A 22,938-nucleotide genomic window follows, 5' to 3' on the forward strand; every position below is an offset into this window, starting at 1 on the left:
ACTGAAAACTGGGTCAGCAGCATTTTCAAACGTCTCCGATTTAGGGGCAGGAAAACGCGGGTGCAGTGTGGACGCTGGGCATAACTGTAGCAAAAGTTGTGCATTTTAAAACAAAAACGTAATATTGTGGATGAAGCCTTAAGAGTCCTGAAGAAGTAAAACTCCTGTCAATTGTCATGACCACTCAGATTTTGCTGAGGTATCAGTGTGGGGGGTCCAGAACCCCAGGGTGGGAACCAATGGTCTTTTGAGTCCTCCTGTGCAAGTACTCATCTGTTAGTCACCATTTCCAAGCAAAACTTGTGCTAAAAAGAGACAAACACTTGAAGTAAAACCACTGTTTTGTTAACTTTTATTCATATATATATATATTTATATACTCATGTGTTTGACTGCCACTGTTAAAAAGTGTGACTCATCACATTATCACCTGTAAGCATAAATAATAACTTTTTTTTCTCTCTTGAAACCTGGGAAACAAACCAACTGAAAACAGTAATGGGTCATTTTCAGCACCATTGAATAGTACATTCTCCATATTGCATCGGGATATAAAAATATACAGATATAGTGTTTTTTTTTCTTCTTTAAAACATTCTTTCCGTGTTGTTCAATGGCATGAAACAAGAGAGGAAGAAAAGACCTCATTCTGACGATGAGGGTTGTTACCGTTATTGTCGTCTACATTATTAATCCTCAGCGGATCCGTACCGGACTGTCCATTCATCCATTCACAGCACTTTTAAAACATCAGTAGCAGCCACACGTGGGAGAAAACAAATTAAATAAAACACAAGTTAAGAGGGTTGTCCTCTAAAACATGTAACACTCACAGTGCCACCGGCCTCCCAACCACCGTAGGAGAAGAAGAAGAGTGATGAAGATGCTAACAGAGACATGGGAGTGTTGTAGTGCAGTGGAAGGGAACGCCATGAACACCAAGCGGGCCGGTGGGCTGTAAGCTCCTTGTAACCACGACCAGTCCTGTTACAGTCACGCTCTAAGCACAATTCATCCACAGTCCAAAGTGGTGGTGCTGATGATGATGATGCTCATGGTGCAGAGGTAATAACCCCCTGCACCCCACAAAAAAACATAAAAACAATATAAATTCAAAGCAAAAAAAAAAAAAAATGTCAAAATTGCAACAAGTGAGTTTTAATGGTTCGAGGCAAACAAGAAGATCAAGAAGCGAAGGCGCGGTCAGGATGAGAGTTCGGTTTGCAGTGCATAGAGAGGGACAGATTCACCGGTTGGTCGGTCGGATGTGATTATTGCCCTGTGTCAGCCTCGCACACACACACAAGCACACACACACACACACACACACACACACACACACACAAACACACGCACACACACACAGTAAACACACACCTCCACCCAGAATGAGCAAGACACGAGAATAAGGACAGAGAGAGGGAGAGAGATTGATCAGGTTCCTGTGGTTTTCAGAGTGTTCCCCTCTCCAGCTCTCTCTGTGGAGAGAAGCAGCCTCCAGGCTGGTGGGGGTGTGTGCCTTTGTGTGTGCGTGTGTGATATATGTCCAAATACAAGTCCAAAATAGGCCCTGGCTCCACCAACACTCTTATTTTCCATCCATCTGTCCGTCAAGTCAGTCAGAGTGGTGCTGTGGCCCGCCGTCCTCCAGGAGGCTTCACATCCGCGAGGAGGAAGCCAGCTCGTAGAACAAGACGTAGGCGTCGCTGCTGCGCACTTGGCTGGAGGACATTGGCGTTACTCTGGAAAGAAAGAGAGAGGAGAAAGGTTTGGGCGGTGAGAAACGAGAGTTACGGTGAAGACAAAGAAACTCATCATTAAAAGCGGCAGTGGGCAGAATGTTTTTGGCATCGTTGGGCAAAAATGCCATAATGACCTTTCAGCATATTGTAATTCAAGTGTTCTGAGAGATAACTACACTTCTGCACCTCCTCATGGCTCTGTTCTCAGGCTTTAAAAAATCTAGCCTGTGACGGGAGACTTTGGCCAATCATAGGTCATATCAGCGAGAGAGCGTTCCTATTGGCTGTTCATTCAACGGAGGCAGCTGTCAATCACTCGCGAACTCTGATCAAACGGTCAAACTAGGCAGCGCTGATCAAATATTAATCAATATTCTGTTACTGTAATGCCTATTTCTCACGTAAAATGTTTTCAGAAACATCTTGTAGTGTACTGTTAAGCTGTAAAATGAGAAAATTTGCTCAGGCTGGTGGGCGGTGCTTTGGTATTTCCTCAACTGATCTCAACATGGCGGCCGGGTCACAAACTTTCTCATCTTACAACTAAACAATGGATTCCCTAGGTTTTCTAGTTTCATATGCTAGCAGTATCTTCACTCTAGCTTATATATTCAGTATATCTTTTTTTATCATGAGATAAACTTCATTAATAAAGAGATGATGACGGGTGTTCGAACATACCTGGAGTCATTAAATGTGTACCATTCTCCCGAGTTGGGATTGCGACAGTAGGCTGTGTAGTGACCGCCCATGGTGGTGCCTGAGTGGTTGGACACTGCATACAGGTTGTACACTGCGTTCGCTAAAACAAGGACAGAAGCAAAGACAAACTTAAAGCCTGCATTACGTCCAGATTTTTTCCTTCATCATCCAAAGCTTTGTAAAACAGACCCCAGTCTCAGAATCGGCACTTACTGCTGTTTTCGGAGGCAAACTCCCGCAGGTCAAGATCCTTCATGGGGAAGTTAACAAAGGTGGACAGTTTGCTGGTTCTGCGTGCCTCAGAGAAGCGTTTCAGGTCTGGACAGGAGGGGGGAGTCAAGGAACAACTCCTCTGTATGCACCTTTCAATACATTCAGCCAACACTTCCTACAACTGTTTGTTACCGGATGGAGTCCTCAAATATCTTTTCTCATAGCACTTCTTCAATCAACGTTTAGTCATTGGTGGATATGAGTGCTCACAACAGCCAATTATACTCCTCTTCAAATACATGACATAGTTTCCTGACAGTATATCAGAGCTGTCTTTCAGTGACTGGAGTGCTTTTACGTTGTCAAAGCAGCAGGTCAAAGGAGCAACCATACAAACACTTACTCAATCATTTATATTCTACATGGATGTATAATGTGATGTGAAAATTGCCACAAATTGTTATTCATAGCTCTGAAAAAAAAATGTAATGGTGATTAGACATTCTTATAATCAAATAGAAAATGAATGCAATATAGTAATTACTTTTTTTCATAGCTCTGGTAAATCCATAGACTTTATATATGAAAAGTCAACGTAGCCCATCGGTTTGTGGACTACGGTTTTGAAGTCTCAAGTTTGACGTTTTGGCCGTCACCATCTTGGTTTTTTTTGCAACCAGAAAAGACACGAGGGGGCGGAGCTAAGTACAACTGGATGCTGAATAAGACATTTCATTGACTGAAAACACACTGCGAAAGGGTTAAAGTTTCTAAAACGAAAGCATGGACGATTCACAGACCGGACAAAGCCGTGGTAGCGACCTGTCAATCACAAGGTAGCCACGCCCTAAAGCATACCCTGCTTCATGGTCTGCTTCATGGTCTGTTTGAATCATAATTTACGAAATGAACATCATGCTGTATTGAAGAAGACTTGAAACTAGCGATTGAGACCATAAATTAATGTTTACAATGTTTACTGAGATAATAAATCAAGTGAGAAGTAGGCTCAATTTCTTATAGACTTCTATACAATCACACTTCTTTTAGCCGGAGTTTGACTCCTGGGTTAATCTCATGCAATTCTTGAAATGCAATCAACTACTGTTCACTACAGCGTTGCCATAATCCAGTGGATACACACTATCCCATGACACATTCATGCTCCCTCAGCTATAGGCTCACTACATATGTCTAATATAACCCATCAGTATCAGACACTAATGTCCAGAGGAAAGGATACGCAGCACTAAGATCTTGGGGAACTTCTGTATTGTGAACTTCTTCGTGCATCTCCTCCTTGCTTTACACCTGTAGCACGTCTGTGGACAAGAAACACAGTTTGTTCACTCACTGTCTACAAACAGACGGTAAAATATGAAGCACACATCACATCTACTGACATCACTTAGATAGAATCACAACTCAACAATCCCATGGATAAATCTACTAGTTTTAAATCGTCAGAATTGAGACTTTAACACATCTAGAGCAAAGTGGAATTGAGTTTTAGACCAAAATGAATGCCAGCATGTCTCTGTTTAAACATACATGTGGCCAATGCAAAGCAAAAAATTACACATATAAATTGTCAAATGTTTTCGCGAGGTGGAAGAAATACTCAGATCTATTTACTTAAAGGGCCAGTGTGTAGCATTTAGGTAGAAATGGAATATATATATATATTCATAACTATGTTTTCATTAGTGTATAATCACCTGAAACTAAGAATTATTGCAATGAGCCGTTTATAACCTCACCGCTAGATGCCACTAAATCCTACACACTGGTCCTTTAAGTACAAATAGCAATACTGTAGTGTAGAAATACTCTGCTAGAAGTCAAAGTCCTCCTTTCAAAATTTTCCTTCAGTAAAAGTACAAAAGTATTAGCAACAAAATATACTTAATGTTCCAAAGATAAAAGTACTCATTATGCAGAATGGCCCACTTTTGAATAACATGTATTATATTATTGTATTATAATTAGGGCTGTAAATCGATTAAAATATTTAATCACGATTTATCGCATGATTGTCCATAGTGAATTGTGATAAATCGCAAATTAATCACAAATTTTTTTTATCTATTCAAAATGTACCTTAAGGGGAGATTTGTCAAGTATTTAACAATTTCATCAACATGGGAGTGGACAAATATGCTTGCTTTATGCAAATGAATTAGTACCAATGGATTCTTTGGGTTTTCTAGCTTCATATGATGCCCATTACAACCTAAAAATCGCAAGTTGCGTTAAAGAAATTAGTGGCGTTAAAACAAATTTGCATTAACGTGTTATTATCGTGTTAACTTTGAAAGCCATAATTAATTGTGTTATAATTTTTGATGCATTGATATGAACATTACTTTAATGTTACAGCTGCTAAAGGCGGGGCAAGGTGGGGCTGATTTTTTTTAACTACTTCACTACTAAAACTGTACTTGCGTACGGGACTTGAGTAAATGTACTGAGTTACGTTCCACCACTGAGGAAGGATCACCCTTCCGTTGGTTCCTGGATACTCACCGGCTTCTCGTCCCCGTCGAGCACGTCTTCTTTGGTGAAGAGCCGCATGCAGTCCATTAGACTCACCTCACCGTAGCCCTTCTGAGCACAAACATAGATGCATTCACATTAGCAGCACACACACATACATACACAAAGCAAAGCAAAGCACAAACAGAGACAGGGAGGAAACCAAAAAGCTCATGTTAAGAGCTGCAGGTTGATATTTCTTAATGCTTCAAATCATCATGAGAAAATACAGAGCAAGTCTACAAAAACACACAGAGAGAAAGTCCCCTCTACACCACTGATTGTGCTGACATGTGTGTCTGTTGACCTTCTGGGACTTGTTATGTAAGGCTGACCAACATCCACCTGTCTGTTAGGTCTGTGTGTGTGTGTGTTTCCTAACCTTGGCGATAGGTAGAGAGAGATCCCAGAAGGGGTCGAAGACAGTAGAGCAGAAACCACAGTGGCTGCAGGTTAGCGAGCTCTTCAGCTGCCCTACAAACAGGTCTGGAGGAGGAGCGGGAAAGATTACTTGAAGACGTGACGCTGATCACCGGATCAACACATCTGGCATGAAATATATTTAAAAAAAAATGTATAGTCTATTTTTCTTTATGCTGATTGTCATCTTTGTTTAGCTTGACCTGTCATTACCAATGCCATGTCCAGACAAGACATAAGTTTTATAAGTAAAACAAATATCACACAGATTGGCCTATAAACCTATAAACAATTTAAGTCAAATTTCAGTACAAGATTCAATGTATCAATTTCTAATAAACGTATTAAAATCTCCATGCATTTCTACTTACCGACTATTTTACTGTCTTCTCTCTCTAGATATTTATTCCACATCTTCTTCCCCTTCTCTTCATCCCTGAACATGGAGCACAAATTCGACTGTTAGATCCAGTACAGAGTAACTGAGAAGATGGCCCAGAGAGGCGGAGACATACTGATGATGATAACACTTTTTGTGATTCAGTAAAAGGGTTGATAATGTGATGGGTCATAGCAGAAAACAGCCACTATTTAAGGACCCGGCCTACTTTATTATAGGTTGCAGAATATGGGAGTAAGGGATTAAAAAAGACACTTTTCAAAAACACTTTCTACCCTCACACACATTTTCGAGCTGGAAATAAATATTTATCTGCATTGTTTTGAATATATTACGTTTTGAGGGTAATGCTGAAAGTTCCAGAGATTAACTCTGACCCTTAAACTAGCCGTGGTTAGATAACTGATAATTATATCCAAGAAGAATTGGAGCATTAAGCTGATCTGGGCCCCTGAGAGGCAACAACTCAACACAGGAGGTGAAACTGTCGCACGCAGTGTTAAATTAAAGCTTAATGATGAAGCCTTAATGATTCATGTTGCCTCGGTCTAGGCCCTGTTTACATACAGTATGCCACACATAACGTGTACAAGGCTTCTACCGTGGCACGGATGTTTTTTCCTTTATTAAGTTGTCTAACTCGCGCAGATTTGTTTTAACGACACTAATTTATTTATTCATATGAAACTAGAAAAACAAAAGGAATCCATTGGTACCAACCATGTCATAGTAGCTTGTCGTGAAAGGAGGCTAAAAAACGCTCCAAACTTACGCAGAATTTTGGAAAAACTGGCATGGCCATTTTCAAAAGGGTTCCGTGACCTCTGACCTGAAGATATGTGAATGAAAATGGGTTCTATCATAGACATATATACATAGACGCTGCATTGACTTCTGGATCATATGTCAACGTGGGCGCCATATTGGACCTGGCAAGACTGGCCTGTAACCCTATACAAGTGAACGGGGGAGCTGCCGTTTTTCTGGATAAAAAGCACGATAACGTCTACATTTCTGGTCTTGCCAGGTCCAATATGGCGCTCACGTTGACGTATCGCTGCCAGGGGCTGAAGCGTCCAATGCAGCATCTATGTATATATGTCTATGGGTTCTATGGGTACCCACGAGTCTCCCCTTTACAGACATGCCCACTTAATGATAATCACATGCAGTTTGGGGCAAGTCATAGTCAAGTCAGCACACTGACACACTGACAGCTGTTTGCCATGTTATGATTGTTTCAGTATAGTTTTGTGTTGTTAATTGATTTCTAATAATACATATATATATATATATATACATTTGCATAAAGCAGCATATTTGTCCACTTTCCTTCTTAAGATAATTAAATACTTGACAAATCTGCCTTTAAGGTACATTTTGAACGGATAAAAAATGGGCGATTAATCACGAGTAACTATGGACAATCATGTGATTAATTGCGATTAAATATTTGAATCGATGGACAGCCCTAATTCCAATACAATACATACTGTAATTAATTTGTTCCCCAGCATTCCTAGTATCACCCAAACAATTTCCCCAGTTCCCGGTGCAAGAAGGTGTCAATGCAGGTACACACACTGTCTGTGAGGCAGATTACTTACGGCAGGTGGTCGAAGTCCTCCACAGTGCCTCTCGGCCTGACGGTGACCCTGTTGACCTCGTTGTGCAGGCCGTCCAGGAGGAAACGCAGGAACTCCTGAGCATCCTGTTGGCTGCGACACACAGAAAGAACATAGCTGATGTTACTGTAGTCAGACATATCTCCATGCTTCTACTCATATTATTATCGGACAGAGGCAACGCTGAGAGCTCCTGAAAGATGTACGACAGCTTATAAAAGTTAGAGTGAAGAGTGTAACAAAGCTTACTTGTATCCCACGAATCTGGGAGCATATCTCTGGATCTGAGTTTTGAATTCAGACGGGCTGACCGCCTCACTGCTGGACGACGTCCACATGGTCTGTAACAGCTTGGCAAATTCTACCAGAACAGAAACACTCAAGTTACTCGCATGCTGGGACATGAAATGCACTTCTACATAACAGTGTGTTCATTGGATGGTGAATTGAAGGTACAGCTCATCTCCTTTGTCAGATTTTGCACATTTTCATGCAATCCCCAACACTTAAAAGACCAGGAAACACACTGCCAGTGCCTCCCCGGGCCTACAAAACAAGAACCAGTTTGCCTCTCACAAGTGTTCTGAAAGATGCAAATCTAATCCGGAGGTAAAGAGGGAAGGAGTGGTACAGTATTTGTGAGCAGCTGTTTGAGAAGTGTTTGTGTTGGACTCTAGGGGGCCTGTGTGACGCGTCTCTCACCTTCCATGAGGGCTGTGTTGGTGCGGCTGTTGTTGTTAAGGTCTCTGCGGTGCGAGTTGTGCAGGCAGTAGTCTCGCAGGCTGTGTGTGTTGCTGAGACACTGCAGGATACTGTTCATGAAACACTGCAAGGTAAAAACAAAACAAAAACACAAACAGTTTGATTCCCTTACATTAAGGACTCTTATTTGCTGGAAAGAAATGAAAAACTGCCGTTACACTTTACAATTAACAATTGTCTTGTAAATATCAGTTTTTTTTTTTACATACATCGTTTAAAGATGGCAAAATCCACAAGTATCCTCACACTCTAGTTCAAACTATAACATACTTGTCACTATTTGACCTACTTGTTTACTTTGCTGATTTGCATGCTCTCCATAGATGAATCTAGCAAATTAAAGTAAAACAATTGGACATTTTCTTACCGAGATTTAGATGAAAAGGTTGATGGCACTCTCATGTCTGTATGTTAAATATGAAGCTACGGCCAACCAGTGGTTAGCTTAGCTTAACCTACTGGAAACAGTGTCTATGTGCAGGATTATTTCCAGTCTTTCACAAGTCCAAGAAATAGCCCTGCACATAACCCCCCAAATAATAAAAAAAACAAACAATGTGCCAGCTGCATGCTCCAACATCATGTTAACCATACAGACAGAGTGATATTGACCTCCTCATCTAACTTACAGTAAGAAAGAGAATAAGTGTTCATCCCAAAATGGCCTTTCATCTTATTTCTGTTCCTGTACTTGTGAGCTGGAGACTCATTGCTTTTGCACTTTGTTGTTGGTGTTTCAATGAATGTCTCTGACCACCTGTTTTTTTAAAAATATATATTTAAAGAGTATTTTTCAACCTGAAATTGGTTGAGTATTGAGAGAGAGCGCTGCAGACAGCAGCCGCGAAATGAGCTGTAATGTAATCACTTGGGGCAATTCCTTACCTTCAATATAACGTTCACTCAAAGTGCTTGTTTTTGTCATGAGAGGCTCAGATTGTTATTATAGTGTCTGACAACATTATGGAAAGGACCCTAAAGAGAAATAAAATATTTTTCTTTCCCTTTCACTTGATCCGGTCTGTTTGTTATTGTCTCTAACCAAGTCTTGCTCAAGGAGAAGTGACTTGATGACTTGTTGCCGGAAGACAACATTGGAAACGTGAGTGAGAGTTAGAGAGAGGAGTAACAGCCGGTCAGAGTTTGCTGTGTTGGAGTACAGAAAGCGTAGCTTAGTGTTATCTAAAAGATTTTCAATGTCACAGATAAATATTTAGATGATTTCCACAATGTGGATGAGGCCTAACCCTCTCGCGACATTTCACGACGGGACTTCTGCTTGTGCGAGACTTTGTTAGGCACAATAAGAAACATATGGAGGACGGAACCTGCCAAAATCAAAAATAAATGAACAAATAAAAAAAATGACTAGAAAATAAATAAATATGTCATTAAATATAGCAAAAATAATAAATTGTGACAAAATGTGACATATGTCATAAATTGATATTTCTGTTTTAATTTGCTTCTTTTCTTATTAATAAAAAAATACATGCAAAAATAAATAATACAATTAAAACATTTATAAAAATAAATACATGAATAATAAAAGGGAAAATTAAGGAGAAGAGTAAATAAATAAGGGGATTAATGCAAAGATAAATAAATAAGAAGCAAATTAAAACAGAAATATCAATTTATGTCACATTTTATCAATTAATTAATGACTTCATTTATTTTTAATAATATTCTTGGCTACATTTAATGACATATTTATTCAATTATCGAGTCATTTATTTATTTTTCTATTTTGGCAGGTTCTGTCCTCCATACAAACAGACCGGATCAAGCAAAAGGAAAAGAAAAACGTTTCATTTCTCTGAATGGTTCTTTGCATAATGTTGTCAGACATTTATAGCAGTCCTGTGACTATATGCTAACAGACAACACCCTTCAGGCCGCATAGTATACACTTCTGCTATACCTCTAAAACTGAAGATTACTCCTGACAGTGACAGACTACAGCCAGCCTATAAATATGTAGTCATACAAAAGGCTTCTAAGACAAAGTGAAAGAATCCCAGTATAATCAGACACACATGCAGACATGTTGTCAAAAACAGCACTGCTTCCATCACGTGTTCACATGAGACACGTGCAGATTGGTAAGATCAAACCAGTCAGAGAGAGAAAGAGAGAGAGATAGAGAGAGAGAGAGAGAGAGAGAGAGAGAGAGAGAGAGAGAGAGAACGAGTCCTCCCTGGTCCATAGTTCAGAGCTCTGTGATTAGGTTACTGTGTACACACACACACACACACACACACTCACACACACTGACAGCAACACACATACACTGACAGCACACATTGTTTATTTTAGGAGCCGTCCTTCTGCCTGTTGCCTGGTAGATAGATAGTCTGCTGGATCGCCACTCTTATGTGGACTCTGCCAGATATCAACAAACACCAACTGGATGATGGGAATTTAGTGTGTGAAGAATAAGATGTCGCTATTGCAAGACTTTTGGCTCTAGACAGATGTAATTAGACTTCTCTGTGGCTGCTGTACTTACAGTGTTTCCTAGGTTCTTTAGTCCCACAAGGCCTTGGGCACTCTTTGAATTCTGAAACACAAAAAGACACAATATTTAGATACAATTCTGAAGGCAAATCCATTTTATTATCTCCTTACAGTACATGACAACTCGATGTATGTATTCAAATTCACACAAGGATACAGGAAGGGATGTCTCGCCAAAACATGTTCTTCCTACCATAATTAACAGTGAAAATGTTTAAATGTCCATAGAGCCTGTTTTTTATTCCAGGAGACATGAACAGTAAAAAGGAGCCTATATCTATACATTTTTTAACAGAATGATGTTTTAACTTGTTTCTCCTTTTGACTTATTCCATGCTTATGTATTGGCCTTTGTTTTTTGAAATATTTGTAGCGTTCTTTTTAGGGTTGTACATTGGCAAGAATCTGGCAATCTGATGATACGTATCATGATACGGGGGTTACGCTTCAATATATTGCGATACAGTAAGGAAGGCGATATATTGTGATTTAAAAAAAAATTAAAAATTAAGAAAACTATATAAAGAACACACCACCATATGCAAGAAATCTGAGAACAGTGGGATCTGCATTTGCATTTATCACAGTCCCTGTAAAATCCAACATCATAGCACTACTTTATGATAATCACATGCAGTTTGGGGCAAGTCATAGTCAAGTCAGCACACTGACATACTGACAGCTGTTGTTGCCTGTTGGGCTGCAGTTTGCCATGTTATGATTTGAGCATATTTTTAATGCAAAATGCAGTACCTGTGAGGGTTTCTGGACAAAATTTGTCATTGTTTTGTGTTGTTAATTGATTTTCAATACCAAATATACATACATTTGCGTAAAGCAGCATATTAGCCCACTCCCATGTTGATAAGAGTATTGAATACTTGACAAATCTCACTTTAAGGTACATTTTGAACAGATAAAAAATCTGCGACTAATTTGCGATTAAACACAATTAACTACGAACAATCATGCGATTAATCGCAATCAAATATTTTAATCGATTGACAGCCCTACATCGACATCAGCTGTTTTCTAACACTGCTGATGTGTTTAGGCTGGATTCATACTTTAATGATAACTCTGGGAAGCCGGAGAATCGGCAAAACCCCGACATGTGACAAAGATGTGATCTGCACTTGAATGTGCGTGTCGTGTCCGTCTAGGAGTGACAAACAGGAGGCTTTCCTTGGTGAGCATTATCTTGAGAGAGGAACTTGTTTTTGTTATCTCACAGTCAGTTTTTCCTTGGTAATCACTCCCAGATGGAAGAGATCTGATCAACAACAGTAGATAACATGGAATCAGTGTACCTTAAGGATTTTCTACACTGAAGCTTTTACTGTTAGAAATTCTCAGGGCGCCAACCCATGAAATAGACATTTTAGCTCGGTGAAACACAACAGATGGCAAAGCATATTATCGTGATTTCAACATCTTAAAATAGTGCAAAATGCTTTGCCGAACTTATGTCATCGCTTGCTGCAGTTAAATTTCATTACATAAGTTGAGTGGTTATATAATTGAGTAGCTAGAGGAAGAACTAACAAAGAACACGGGGGTGGATAAGGAATACACTTGTGCCCTTGACTAAGAAAGCAGAGGCAGCAGACAATTATGCTTTAGAAAACACCAGCTATGCCAAACCTAATTCATTTTTTGCATCATTCTATCCACCTGCATCACTGAACCAACGTCATGCCTCGTCAAAGGAAATGTCATATTGATCACGTTTTTTTTTTGTAATTGTAATATTTCATAAGAATTTCAAGAGTTGGACTCTAAATGAAAAATAATAGTGTCATAATATAGTATGTATAGAGCGACAAAAAGATGATATGACCGCCATCAATCTTATGTATGAAAACAAGCTGACTAGTGGCCAAACAGTGTGGTAACTTGAGCTTGTATTTTCTAGGCAGAGAGCAACTCTGCAGGGCTGACAGCCTAACACCAGTCACCTGATCTCACTCGCAGTTGAAATCTATCTAACCCACATGCCCCCTGTTAGCCTCACCTGTGGTGAAGCTAGAGCACCAAGAGTACTATGTATCAGGACCACCATGAAAACTGTCCAAATCCAAGGTGAGACCACACGAAAGCGGTAATTTAATGCGGCAGTAGGCCGAATATTTTTGGCATCATTGGGCAAAAATTCCATAATAACCTTTCAGGACATTGTAATTCAAGTGTTCTGAGAGAAAACTAGACTTCGGTGCCTCCTCATGGCTCTGATTTCAGGCTTTAAAAAATCCGGACGTGACGGGAGAAAGCCAGAGCAAATTTGAGAAAGTTTGCTCCGGCTGGTGGGCGGTGCTTGGTATTTCCTCAGCTGATCTCAACGTGGCTGCCGGGTCACAAACTTTCTCATTTTACAGCTAAACAGTACACTACAAGATGATTCTGAAAACATTTTATTCGAGAAATAGGCATTACAGTAACAGCATATTGATTCATATATGATCAGCGCTGTCTAGTTTGACCGTTTGATCGGAGTTTACGAGTGATTGAAAGCTGCTCAGAGACGGCAAGGCTCCAGCTCGGTTCTGACTTGTTGTTTTCCTCCGATCTGTGAAATCTTGCAGATGCTATTAGGAGCACGGGAGGACACAGAGGCATTTGACTTTTTCAGATTACCCGTCTCATGCACTACTGTAAGGATATAGTGACCATTTTATTAAAATAACTTTTTTTTTTAATCATACTTGCTCAAACCTGCCTACTCCAGCTTTAACTGTTCATTCATTAAATCAAACCGAGTGTGCAAAGATGAAGGGGAGGTGTTTTTCAAAGTTTCAAAGCTCTAATTAGAGAAAAGGGGCATGAAACATATATAAAATATGGTGGTGATAGCTTGTTACCTTAGTAGGAGACCAATCAAACAAAGGAATCAGTAACGTACAATTAACTGAGTCAGATGATGTAAATAGCATCTACAATACATGCTGGAGACAGCTCATAGATGTGAGTCTTGTGGTCAGCAGCCTGAACACACCCTGGATGTGACCTTAAAACCACACAGATTCATTTTGCACACATGAATGGCCACAGTCTGTTCACTGGATGACCCTGCTGACCCAAAGGAGTAGTCCTCTGTGATCACACCATTCAAAACGGTATCAGTAGTCTAATAGTCTCAGAGGGTGTTATGTGAGTGTGCTGGGAAATGCTCTGAATTGTTACAGTATCCTTAAAGCAGCAGTGGGTAGAAATGGAGCAATTGATGATTAAAAAAAAAGTTGTTTTTATAAAACGGTCACTATATCCTGACAGTAGAGCACGAGACAGGTAATCTGAAAAAAATCATGTGCCTCTGTGTCCTCCGGTGCTCCAAATTGCATCTGCAAGATTTCACAGACCGGAGGAAAACAAGCAGTCAGAGCTGATCTGGAGTCTGCCCTCCAGCTGCCGTCTATGAGCCGGCTGTCAATCACTCGCGTACTCCGACCAAACGGTCAAACTAGGCAGCGCTGATCAAATATGAATCAATGTTCTGTTACGTTAATGCCTATTTCTCTCCTCAAATGTTTTCAGAAACATCTTGTAGTGTACTGTTTAGCTGTAAAATGAGAAAATTTGTGAACCAGCAGCCGTGTTGAGATCTGTTGAGGAAATATCAAGTTCCGCCCACCAGCTAGAGCACAGCCAATAGGAGTGCTCTCTCTGAAATGACCTGTGATTGGCCAAAGTCTCCCATCTAGATTTGTTAAAGCCTGAAAACAGAGCCATGAGGAGGTGCAGAAGTCTAGTTTTCTCTCAGAACACTCGAATTACAATATGCTTAAAGGTCATTATGGAATTTTTTGCCCGATGATGCCAAAAACATTCTACCTACTGCAGGTCTAACTTTTCTGAGCAGGTAGTGGGGTTTATCAGAGCTTTTGGCTGAAAATAGCTGCCTGCTGCTGCTAGTAACAAGGTTGACGGAGTCCTGAGTCCTGACAGTGCCGCTTTAAAGCATTAACTGATTATCAAAATACAGAAGTTGTGGAGTAATTTTCATTCAGTCATTTCAGCTCCACAGGGAGGGAGGAGCTTTGCAGGTTTAGAGAAAGGACACTGGATGTGAAAACGGAAATCAAAGTGAGTTGTCCTGTCCAGAGCTCAGCCCTTAACATTCTGGAGATTCACATGATTGGGAGCATGTTCGTCTGTTCATCAGTGATGTGAGCCTGCAGCTTATCTAGTTATGAGCACTGTTACAGGAAGGGCTTTTTACTATTATATAAATAACCTCTGCCATCTGTCTCTTATTCAGGAGAAAGAGAGTCAGTACAGCATGCAGAGGGGAAAAATCTACAGTTTAATTAACTATGGCTTATCTAAATCCTCCTTTCTGTAAATTCCACCGTAGTGAATGGAGCACTAGCTACGGCCATATAACATAAACACACACACACACACACACACACACACACACACACACACACTTCCTGTTGTGTGTCCAGCTTTAAGACCTCTGCGATGACTCCAGGACGCAGGACCGATCCTCTCTGGTCACCTCAAATGATTTCACAACAGACACACATCACCTCTTCCTCCCCACCGTTGGAATGTGTAAGTCTGACTTTGCTGCACTCTGCTGCTGAGTAATGCCACGGCCGGTCCCAAAAATAGCAGCTTTGCTTTTAATAACGCCTGCTAGTCCGCTCGCAATTGGCTGATCCTACGGCCAGCCCGGCAGACGTCACGACGACGAGACAACGTCCCGGCTCTGTCTCCGTAGCAACGCTATTCTTGTTTTTTTTTTGCGGGATGGAAAGCTAGAGGACATGGTGACATCACAGTGACAAGGCTGAGCATGGATGGAGTGTGTGTGTGTGACTCAATGTGTGAGGAACTGGCAGTGAATGACTTGGAGCAGATGTGACTTTTAAACTAGGATCGTTTTCAGACTGAAGCCTTCTACCAACCCACATTAACAAACAGGTTGATTCAGTTTTTAACTCGAGATTTTACTCTTGTTTATAGGCAGCGTTTAGGGATGCTATGGGACACTAAAGTGCTCCACTAAAAGCCACACTTATGACATTATTTTTGGCGCCTTAGCAGCTCCTTAGGGCAGGGTGAAGCAGCTTTTATTGCAGCTTTTTCAAACTGTTGAGGAAACTCTCCCTCACCACACTGGAGGGATTTGATTATGGGAATAATGAATATTCTAACTCGCAATGGTCAGGGATGAGCATTGTTTATATTGGATATCACGATTAATCGCATGATTGTCCATAGTTAATCGCGATTAATCGCCATTTAATCTCAAATTTTTTATCAATTCAAAAGGTACTTTAAAGGAAGATTTGTCAAGTATTTAATACTCTTATTAACATGGGAGTGGGCAAATATGCTGCTTTAAGCAAATGTATGTATATATTTATTATTGGAAATCAATTGACAACACAAAACGATGACAAATATTGTCCAGAAACCCTCACATTTACTGCATTTAGCATAAAATATATGTTAAAATCATAACATGGCAAACTGCAGCCCAACAGGCAACAACAGCTGTCAGTGTGTCAGTGTGCTGACTTGACTATGACTTGCCCCAAACTGCATGTAATTATCATAAAGTGGGCATGTCTGTAAAGGGGAGACTCGTGGGTACCCATAGAACCCATTCACATATCTTGAAGTCAGAGGTCAAGGGACCCCTTTGAAAATGGCCATGACAGTTTTTTCCTTGCCAAAATTTAGTGTAAGTTTGGAGCGTTATTTAACCGACCAGCTAGTATGACATGGTTGGTACCAATAGATTTCTTAGGTTTTCTAGTTTCATATGATGCCAGCATCTTTACTCTAGCTTTAAACTCAAACATAAACCCAAAAATCTCAAGTTGCGTTAATGCGTTAAAGAAATTAGTGGCGTTTAAACAAATTTGCGTTAACGGGTCATCATCGCGTTAACTTTGATAGCCCTAATTGGAAGTAAATGATAGCAAATGCAAGAAATAACATTATTATATGTTGTGTAAAAATGTAATAATTTCTCTCTTATCTAATCCCACTACCTCTTATTCATTTGACAGACGCGGTGTAAAATGCAATCATAAGTCATTAGTCCTCATTTCTAAAGCGGCGTGTCGAACAGGATTCTTTAATGTACGTGTTTGACGATCCATGAGTCACCGGCTCAAGCTATGATCCAGCCTGTAGCGTGGCTATAATGACAGCTAATTCCGTTATGCAAATTCTGCTGTGATTCTTCTACATAAGCAGTTTAAACCAGCACAGAGTACGTATGTGGGATTAAAGTCATGCACCAACAGAAAAGCTGGACCAGTGTAACGTTTTCAGCACAAAAAACTGTGAAAATGAAGTGACACAGTGTACAGAGGTGCATCATAGCAAAAAAAAAAAAACAAGCGATAAGTTTGAAATCAAAACAAAGCTGCCAGATGTTCTGGTAAGTGTTCTTTGTAATTAAAAGGCCCTGGAAATCTATTTTCTCAATCAATTTCTCAGTATTAGTGACGGGCTCATACATGAACACAATATTTTCTACCAAAGTTAATAAATCTTAATAAATAATATATATGGATGTTTTTTTTTCTGTATCTTAAATTTGATTGTTGCATATATAGTCATAAATATTCAGTGTTATAGAGAAATATCAAAAATCTGAAGCCAAGTTTTCAGGAAGTCAACATTACATATCCTAAAGGCTCTTTCATACACTGAAGGCATGGTCACATGTGCGCAAATGCAAGCGGGTGGCCATCGCCTGCCGAGGCGATACTCAAACTGAGAGCTCACCAAAGTTAAACTCTACATGAATGCTAGGATGCGAATTTGCTTCGCCACCGGATGCAAATGTTTTTTCGCCCCCATTTGCTCGCATAAAATGGAAGTGTGTTATATGTAATATGTTAGTTTCGTGCATGTGTGACTGTTCCTTTTATCCAGTAACACTAACACAAACAAATATCTTGAGCCTTTGACAGCAAAAAAAAAAACAGCCCGTGACATTCAAATCACCCTAGCGCTAAGTACCTACAGTACGTAGTATTTAACTAAATATGACCATTCACTCACCACCACCATCAATACTCTTATGTTTTGTTTTTCAACAGTTAGTGCTTAGATGCTGTGACATGCTCCTGGGATACAGTACATATACAGTATATATACAGTACAGTATTTATATATATATATATAGATGCTGTGACATGCTCCTGGGATACAGTACATATACAGTATATATACAGTACAGTATTTTTATATATATATATATATATATATATATATATATATATATATAATTCTGCTCAAAATGTACCTTAAAGGGAGATTTGTTAAGTATTTAATACTCTTATCAACATGGGAGTGGACAAATATGCTGCTTTATGCAAATGTATGTATATATTTATTATTGGAAATCAATTAACAACACTAAACAATGACAAATAATGTCCAGAAACCCTCACAGGTACTGCATTTAGCATAAAAATATGCTCAAATCATAACATGGCAAACTGTAGCCCAACAGGTAACAACAGCTGTCAGTGTGTCAGTGTGCTGACTTGATTATGACTTGCCCCAAACTGCATGTGATTATCATAAAGTGGGCATGTCTGTAAAGGGGAGAATCGTGGGTACCCATAGAACCCATTTTCATTTACAGATCTTGAGGTCAGATGTCAAGGGACCCCTTTGAAAATGGCCATGCCAGTTTTTCCTCGCCAAAATTGAGTGTAAATTTAGAGCGTTATTTAGCCTCCTTCATGACAAGCTAGTACGACATGGTTGGTACCATTTGCGAGATTTTGATTATTAAAAATCAACTCAACATAAACCACGATATAACCCAACATAACCCACCACAGTAAATGCAGAGCAGACGAGGGAGCTACTGATTGATTAATCATCATGGATCACTTATCAGCCAACGGTCATTCAAATTCTGTGCGTCCCTCTGGGGTATTTTACAACATAATAAGATGGTCTAATAATTAACTACCTCACTATCTTACATAACACACTCACAAATCAGTTCATCTGTCTCATTTCCATTTGCAGTTGGCAGTAAATTCAACTAAAGCAGAGAGGTTTCATCAAAGAAGCCTTTGCATGCTAGAAGAGGAGAAATAAAGAAAGGTGACACATAAAACCAGCAGTCACAAGAGGGAACATACATCCACTGTTCATATTCCCAGTCGTTCCATGTGAGCGGACTGATGCATAGTTTACACAAAAGAGGCAGCCCAGGGGGATAACTTTGCATAAACGCTCTATTCATAAATGTCAGAAGCGGCTCAGGCAACAAGCGAGCTACTTTTGAAACCCTACTCCTTGGAGGCTAAGAAGCATGGTGAACAGAGAGGCCACGTTAAAAAGCATTCCACGGGCTAGGTTGAACCGCTTCCTCAAACTGGAAATACGAGACAGCGGAAATGTCCCTTTGGCGTCTACCCAGCAGGGTGGAAGTAAAATCTGTCCATCCACTGTGCTCAATTAATTCAAAGATGTGGGCCTGCTGGCCTGAGGGATGGAGGATGGTGTTGGAGCAGAGGAAATGAGTCAAAGCAAGGTGAGGAGGCTGGGAGAAATGAATAATCCCTGATTAGGGCTTTACTTTCCAGGGTGACTTAATAGAAAAATAGAAGAAGACAACAACGAACTACATTAAAGTGGGACTAGGCAGGATATTTTTGGCATCATTGGGCAAAAATTCCATAATAACCTTTCAGCATATTGTAATTCAAGTGTTCTGAGAGAAAACTAGACTTCTGCACCTCCTCATGGCTCTGTTTTCAGGCTTTAAAAATTCTAAGCCGTCCCCAGCCCGTGAGGGGAGACTTTGGCCAATCACAGGTCATTTCAGAGAAAGAGCGTTCCTATTGAGCTCTCCTATTGGCTGTGCGCTGGCTGGTGGGCGGTGCTTGGTATTTCCTCAACAGATCTCGACAAGTTTCTGAAAACATTTGAGGAGAGAAATAAGCATTACAGTAACAGAATATTAATTAATATTTGATCAGCGCTGCCTAGTGATTGACAGCCGATGCTCATAGACGGAAGCTGGACGTTAGACTCCAGATCAGCTCTTACTGCTTGTTTTCCTCTGGTCTGTGAAATCTTGCAGATTCCGTTAGGAGCACCGGAGGACACAGAGACACATGATTTTTTTCAGGTAACCTGTTTCATGTACTACTGTCAGGCCATAGCAACCGTTTTATAAAAATATCTTTTTTTAATCATATTCGCTCTATTTCTACCCACTGCTACTTTAAGAAAGAGAAAAAGGGAGATTCTGTATTCTTACAACTTGATGAACTTCGGCCCACAGCAGCGAGACTAAACTGTCGGCATGCATTCTGTGTTTCCATCAAGCGTGATCTACGGAATCCAAGTGTAACAAACGCCTGACATGCTTTGCTTTAGCGTCAGTCATCAGCTGATATTCATCAAAACGTGACAACACAAAGGACAGGTTCAACTGACTGAACGTTTTTTAAGGCTACATGCTTGTCACAAGGGAGTGGGAATAATGAATTCAATGTGTATTTACACTTGGGTGTTTGTTGAAGGCATCACTGTGACTAAAGCTATTTTCTACTTGAATGATAGCGTTCATGAGACTCATTTGCTCGTGACTTTTTACACATTTATCGTCTTAAAAGTGACATTTGAGTTCAGGACAATGGCTTGAGAAGCTCCACTGCACACAAGAAAAAAAAAAAAAAAAAAAAAAAAAAAAATAGCTGTTGTGCAGTTTGCGGGTTGGGGCCGGGCATTTTGAGGAGGAGGAATAAGAAGTAGGAAGAAGAAGGAGGAAGACAAATGAGAAGTACAGGACGGTCCACCACCATTAAACCTTTAAGGCAGTAGCATGTTTGTTCTGCCTCAATCAAGTCTCAAACTCACAACCTCAGACACCAAGGGCAAGTCACTATCTTGGTGAGCTTACCACCACTTCACACTATAACGTCACACTGTAACTGGTGTCAAAAATTCAGTTTTTGAGACAAAATTCTGAGAATTTGCGTACTTCATCTAGACAACATAAAGATGCCTGTGATTTATTTTTATAAAGACTGATTGCTCCATAAGTGACAAACTGATGTTTAAAAATGCTTGATTTCCATTGACTGCAATGGTTCACATGAGGACAGAATACAAAATACTTTCAAAAATACAGTTTTGAGATAAAATTCTGAAATTTACCATCCTACATCTACCAGGGCCTCAGAATTTTGTCATTTATTTTCATGAACATTGGAACTTTATTTAGCGAGAATTTGCGGTAGCTGTTTAAAGTATTGTTTACTCAGAAACGTTTTGATGCACTGTGGGCTCATTTTTTGATAATTCAAAAATCTGGCAGAATCATTAGTGGAGGACAGTCTGAAGATGCAGCGTAGCAAATTTGGTGTCAATCGAGCAAAACATGTGGAAGGTTTAATATGTTTTACAGTTTTTGAGAAAAACTACTGAGTGATGGACTTCATTATTCCTGTCAGGTTGAAGCATGTGAACATTTCTGCCCAGTTGGGCTACATTTTGGTGGAATTTGCAAAGTTGTAAGGACTATTGGCCCACAAAGCCAGTTGACGAAGAAGAATAAGACGAAGACGAAGAAGAAGAAGAAGAAGAAGAAGAAGAAGAAGAAGAAGAAGAAGAAGAATTCGCTGATCGAATGTTGGCAACGGTAACGTGCAAAGAAACGTAGCAATGCGGCGACAAAGGAAGGGAAGAAGAAGACTGCAACCTAGCAAACATGGGTGTAAATAATGCACAATCAAAATAGTCATATAATCTGCTTTGCAAAAAAATGATGAGGGGAAATGCATTCAACACGTTTGTCAGACGTCAAGGATACACACAATGTGTTTGAATGGAAAAACCTTTCATTGTTTACAAGAAAACTCCACAGGTGCTACTTTACCAGCAATGTTTCAGCAGGTGTGTCTGAATGATTTGGAAGCCCAAATCCTATCCTAAAAAACTACATTGTCTGTTATAATTAAATGTATTTGAATGAATACATGGATTTTGTGGTGTATTCGTTACAAGGGCCAGTGGACAATATCTTCCTTTTTGAACTGAAGTTAACATTAGAGCTAACCTTTTAAAGAAAGACTACCTTTACACAACCCACTGCACGCACCTGTTGCTGCAGCAGCTAGTAATCTTAACCGTGTGGAGACTGGAGATGGTGTGGGAAAATAATAAGCTCCGAGCACGAGTGATGAAGCTTAATGAAATCCCAGAAGGGAGCTTTTTCCAAACTAATAAATGAGTGCTCAGGAGCATTCTCATGATCTCTGTACCATCTGCTATCAAGTTTAACTACTACAATATTTTTTATATCGGTGTATTTGCTGTTAATTAATAGGGTTTGAGTAATATGTGAAGAGCAATACGGATATATTTTGGATAGATTTTTCCATTACTAACACCTTTAGATGCCATTAGAAGTGGGGAATATGGATAGAATCCTCTATCATGGTGTATATAATCTTATGCTACAATATTTATACTAGGGGTGTAAGAAAATATTGAGTATCGCAATATTTTGTTTTGTGATATTGTATCGATACTGTATTCTCAAAAACACTGTATCGATTTTTAATTAATAGTTTACATGCAAGAATGTACTCAGTCAATACTTTATTTAATTTGCAAAGCCAAATGCCCTCTCAGTGTATGAGCCTTCTCAAAGTAGTGCTATGATGTTGAATGTTACAGGGACTGTGATAAATGTAAATTGCATAAAAAGTAACCTTTTTTGCTCAGATTTTATGCATATGGTGGCGTATTCTTTATACTGACATTTTTTATAAAATTGGGTTTAAAAAATCTCAATATATCATTTTGTTTACAGTATTGCAATATATCGTGATATATTGAATCATAACCCCCGTATCATGAAACGTATCATATCGTCAGATTCTTGCCAATACACAGCCCCAATCTATACAGTAGTGTGATATGCTACATTTTTGGAAAAACAATTAAGAAACTGTTGATAAAATGACAAGCAAGCGATGTGAACATAGGCCTACTTGACCATTAAGTAGCCTGC

At 39.7% G+C, this 22,938-nt stretch overlaps 1 protein-coding gene across 7 annotated transcripts in view; it reads right to left on the reverse strand.

Annotated features, from left to right (window-relative positions):
* Positions 1–329: 329 nt before the first annotated feature.
* Positions 330–22,938, reverse strand: part of usp2a (ubiquitin specific peptidase 2a) — a 60,487-nt gene continuing 37,878 nt past the window's right edge. For 5 of the 7 annotated variants that reach the window (XM_037775023.1, XM_037775021.1, XM_037775022.1 and 2 more), the window contains 11 exons: positions 10,912–10,962; positions 8,340–8,463; positions 7,887–7,998; positions 7,620–7,730; positions 5,984–6,048; positions 5,575–5,678; positions 5,184–5,264; positions 3,901–3,979; positions 2,658–2,762; positions 2,424–2,544; positions 330–1,742 (listed from right to left, as the gene is read on the reverse strand). In XM_037775023.1, coding sequence (XP_037630951.1) covers positions 1,658–1,742; positions 2,424–2,544; positions 2,658–2,762; positions 3,901–3,979; positions 5,184–5,264; positions 5,575–5,678; positions 5,984–6,048; positions 7,620–7,730; positions 7,887–7,998; positions 8,340–8,463; positions 10,912–10,962 — 1,038 coding nt within the window. In that variant the 3' untranslated portion in view covers positions 330–1,657. The remainder of the gene's footprint in view (positions 1,743–2,423; positions 2,545–2,657; positions 2,763–3,900; positions 3,980–5,183; positions 5,265–5,574; positions 5,679–5,983; positions 6,049–7,619; positions 7,731–7,886; positions 7,999–8,339; positions 8,464–10,911; positions 10,963–22,938) is intronic. The other 2 variants (XM_037775024.1, XM_037775026.1) reach the window with 1 other exon arrangement.

Source organism: Sebastes umbrosus, chromosome 7 (assembly GCF_015220745.1).
Source record: "Sebastes umbrosus isolate fSebUmb1 chromosome 7, fSebUmb1.pri, whole genome shotgun sequence".
Lineage (NCBI taxonomy): Eukaryota > Metazoa > Chordata > Actinopteri > Perciformes > Sebastidae > Sebastes > Sebastes umbrosus.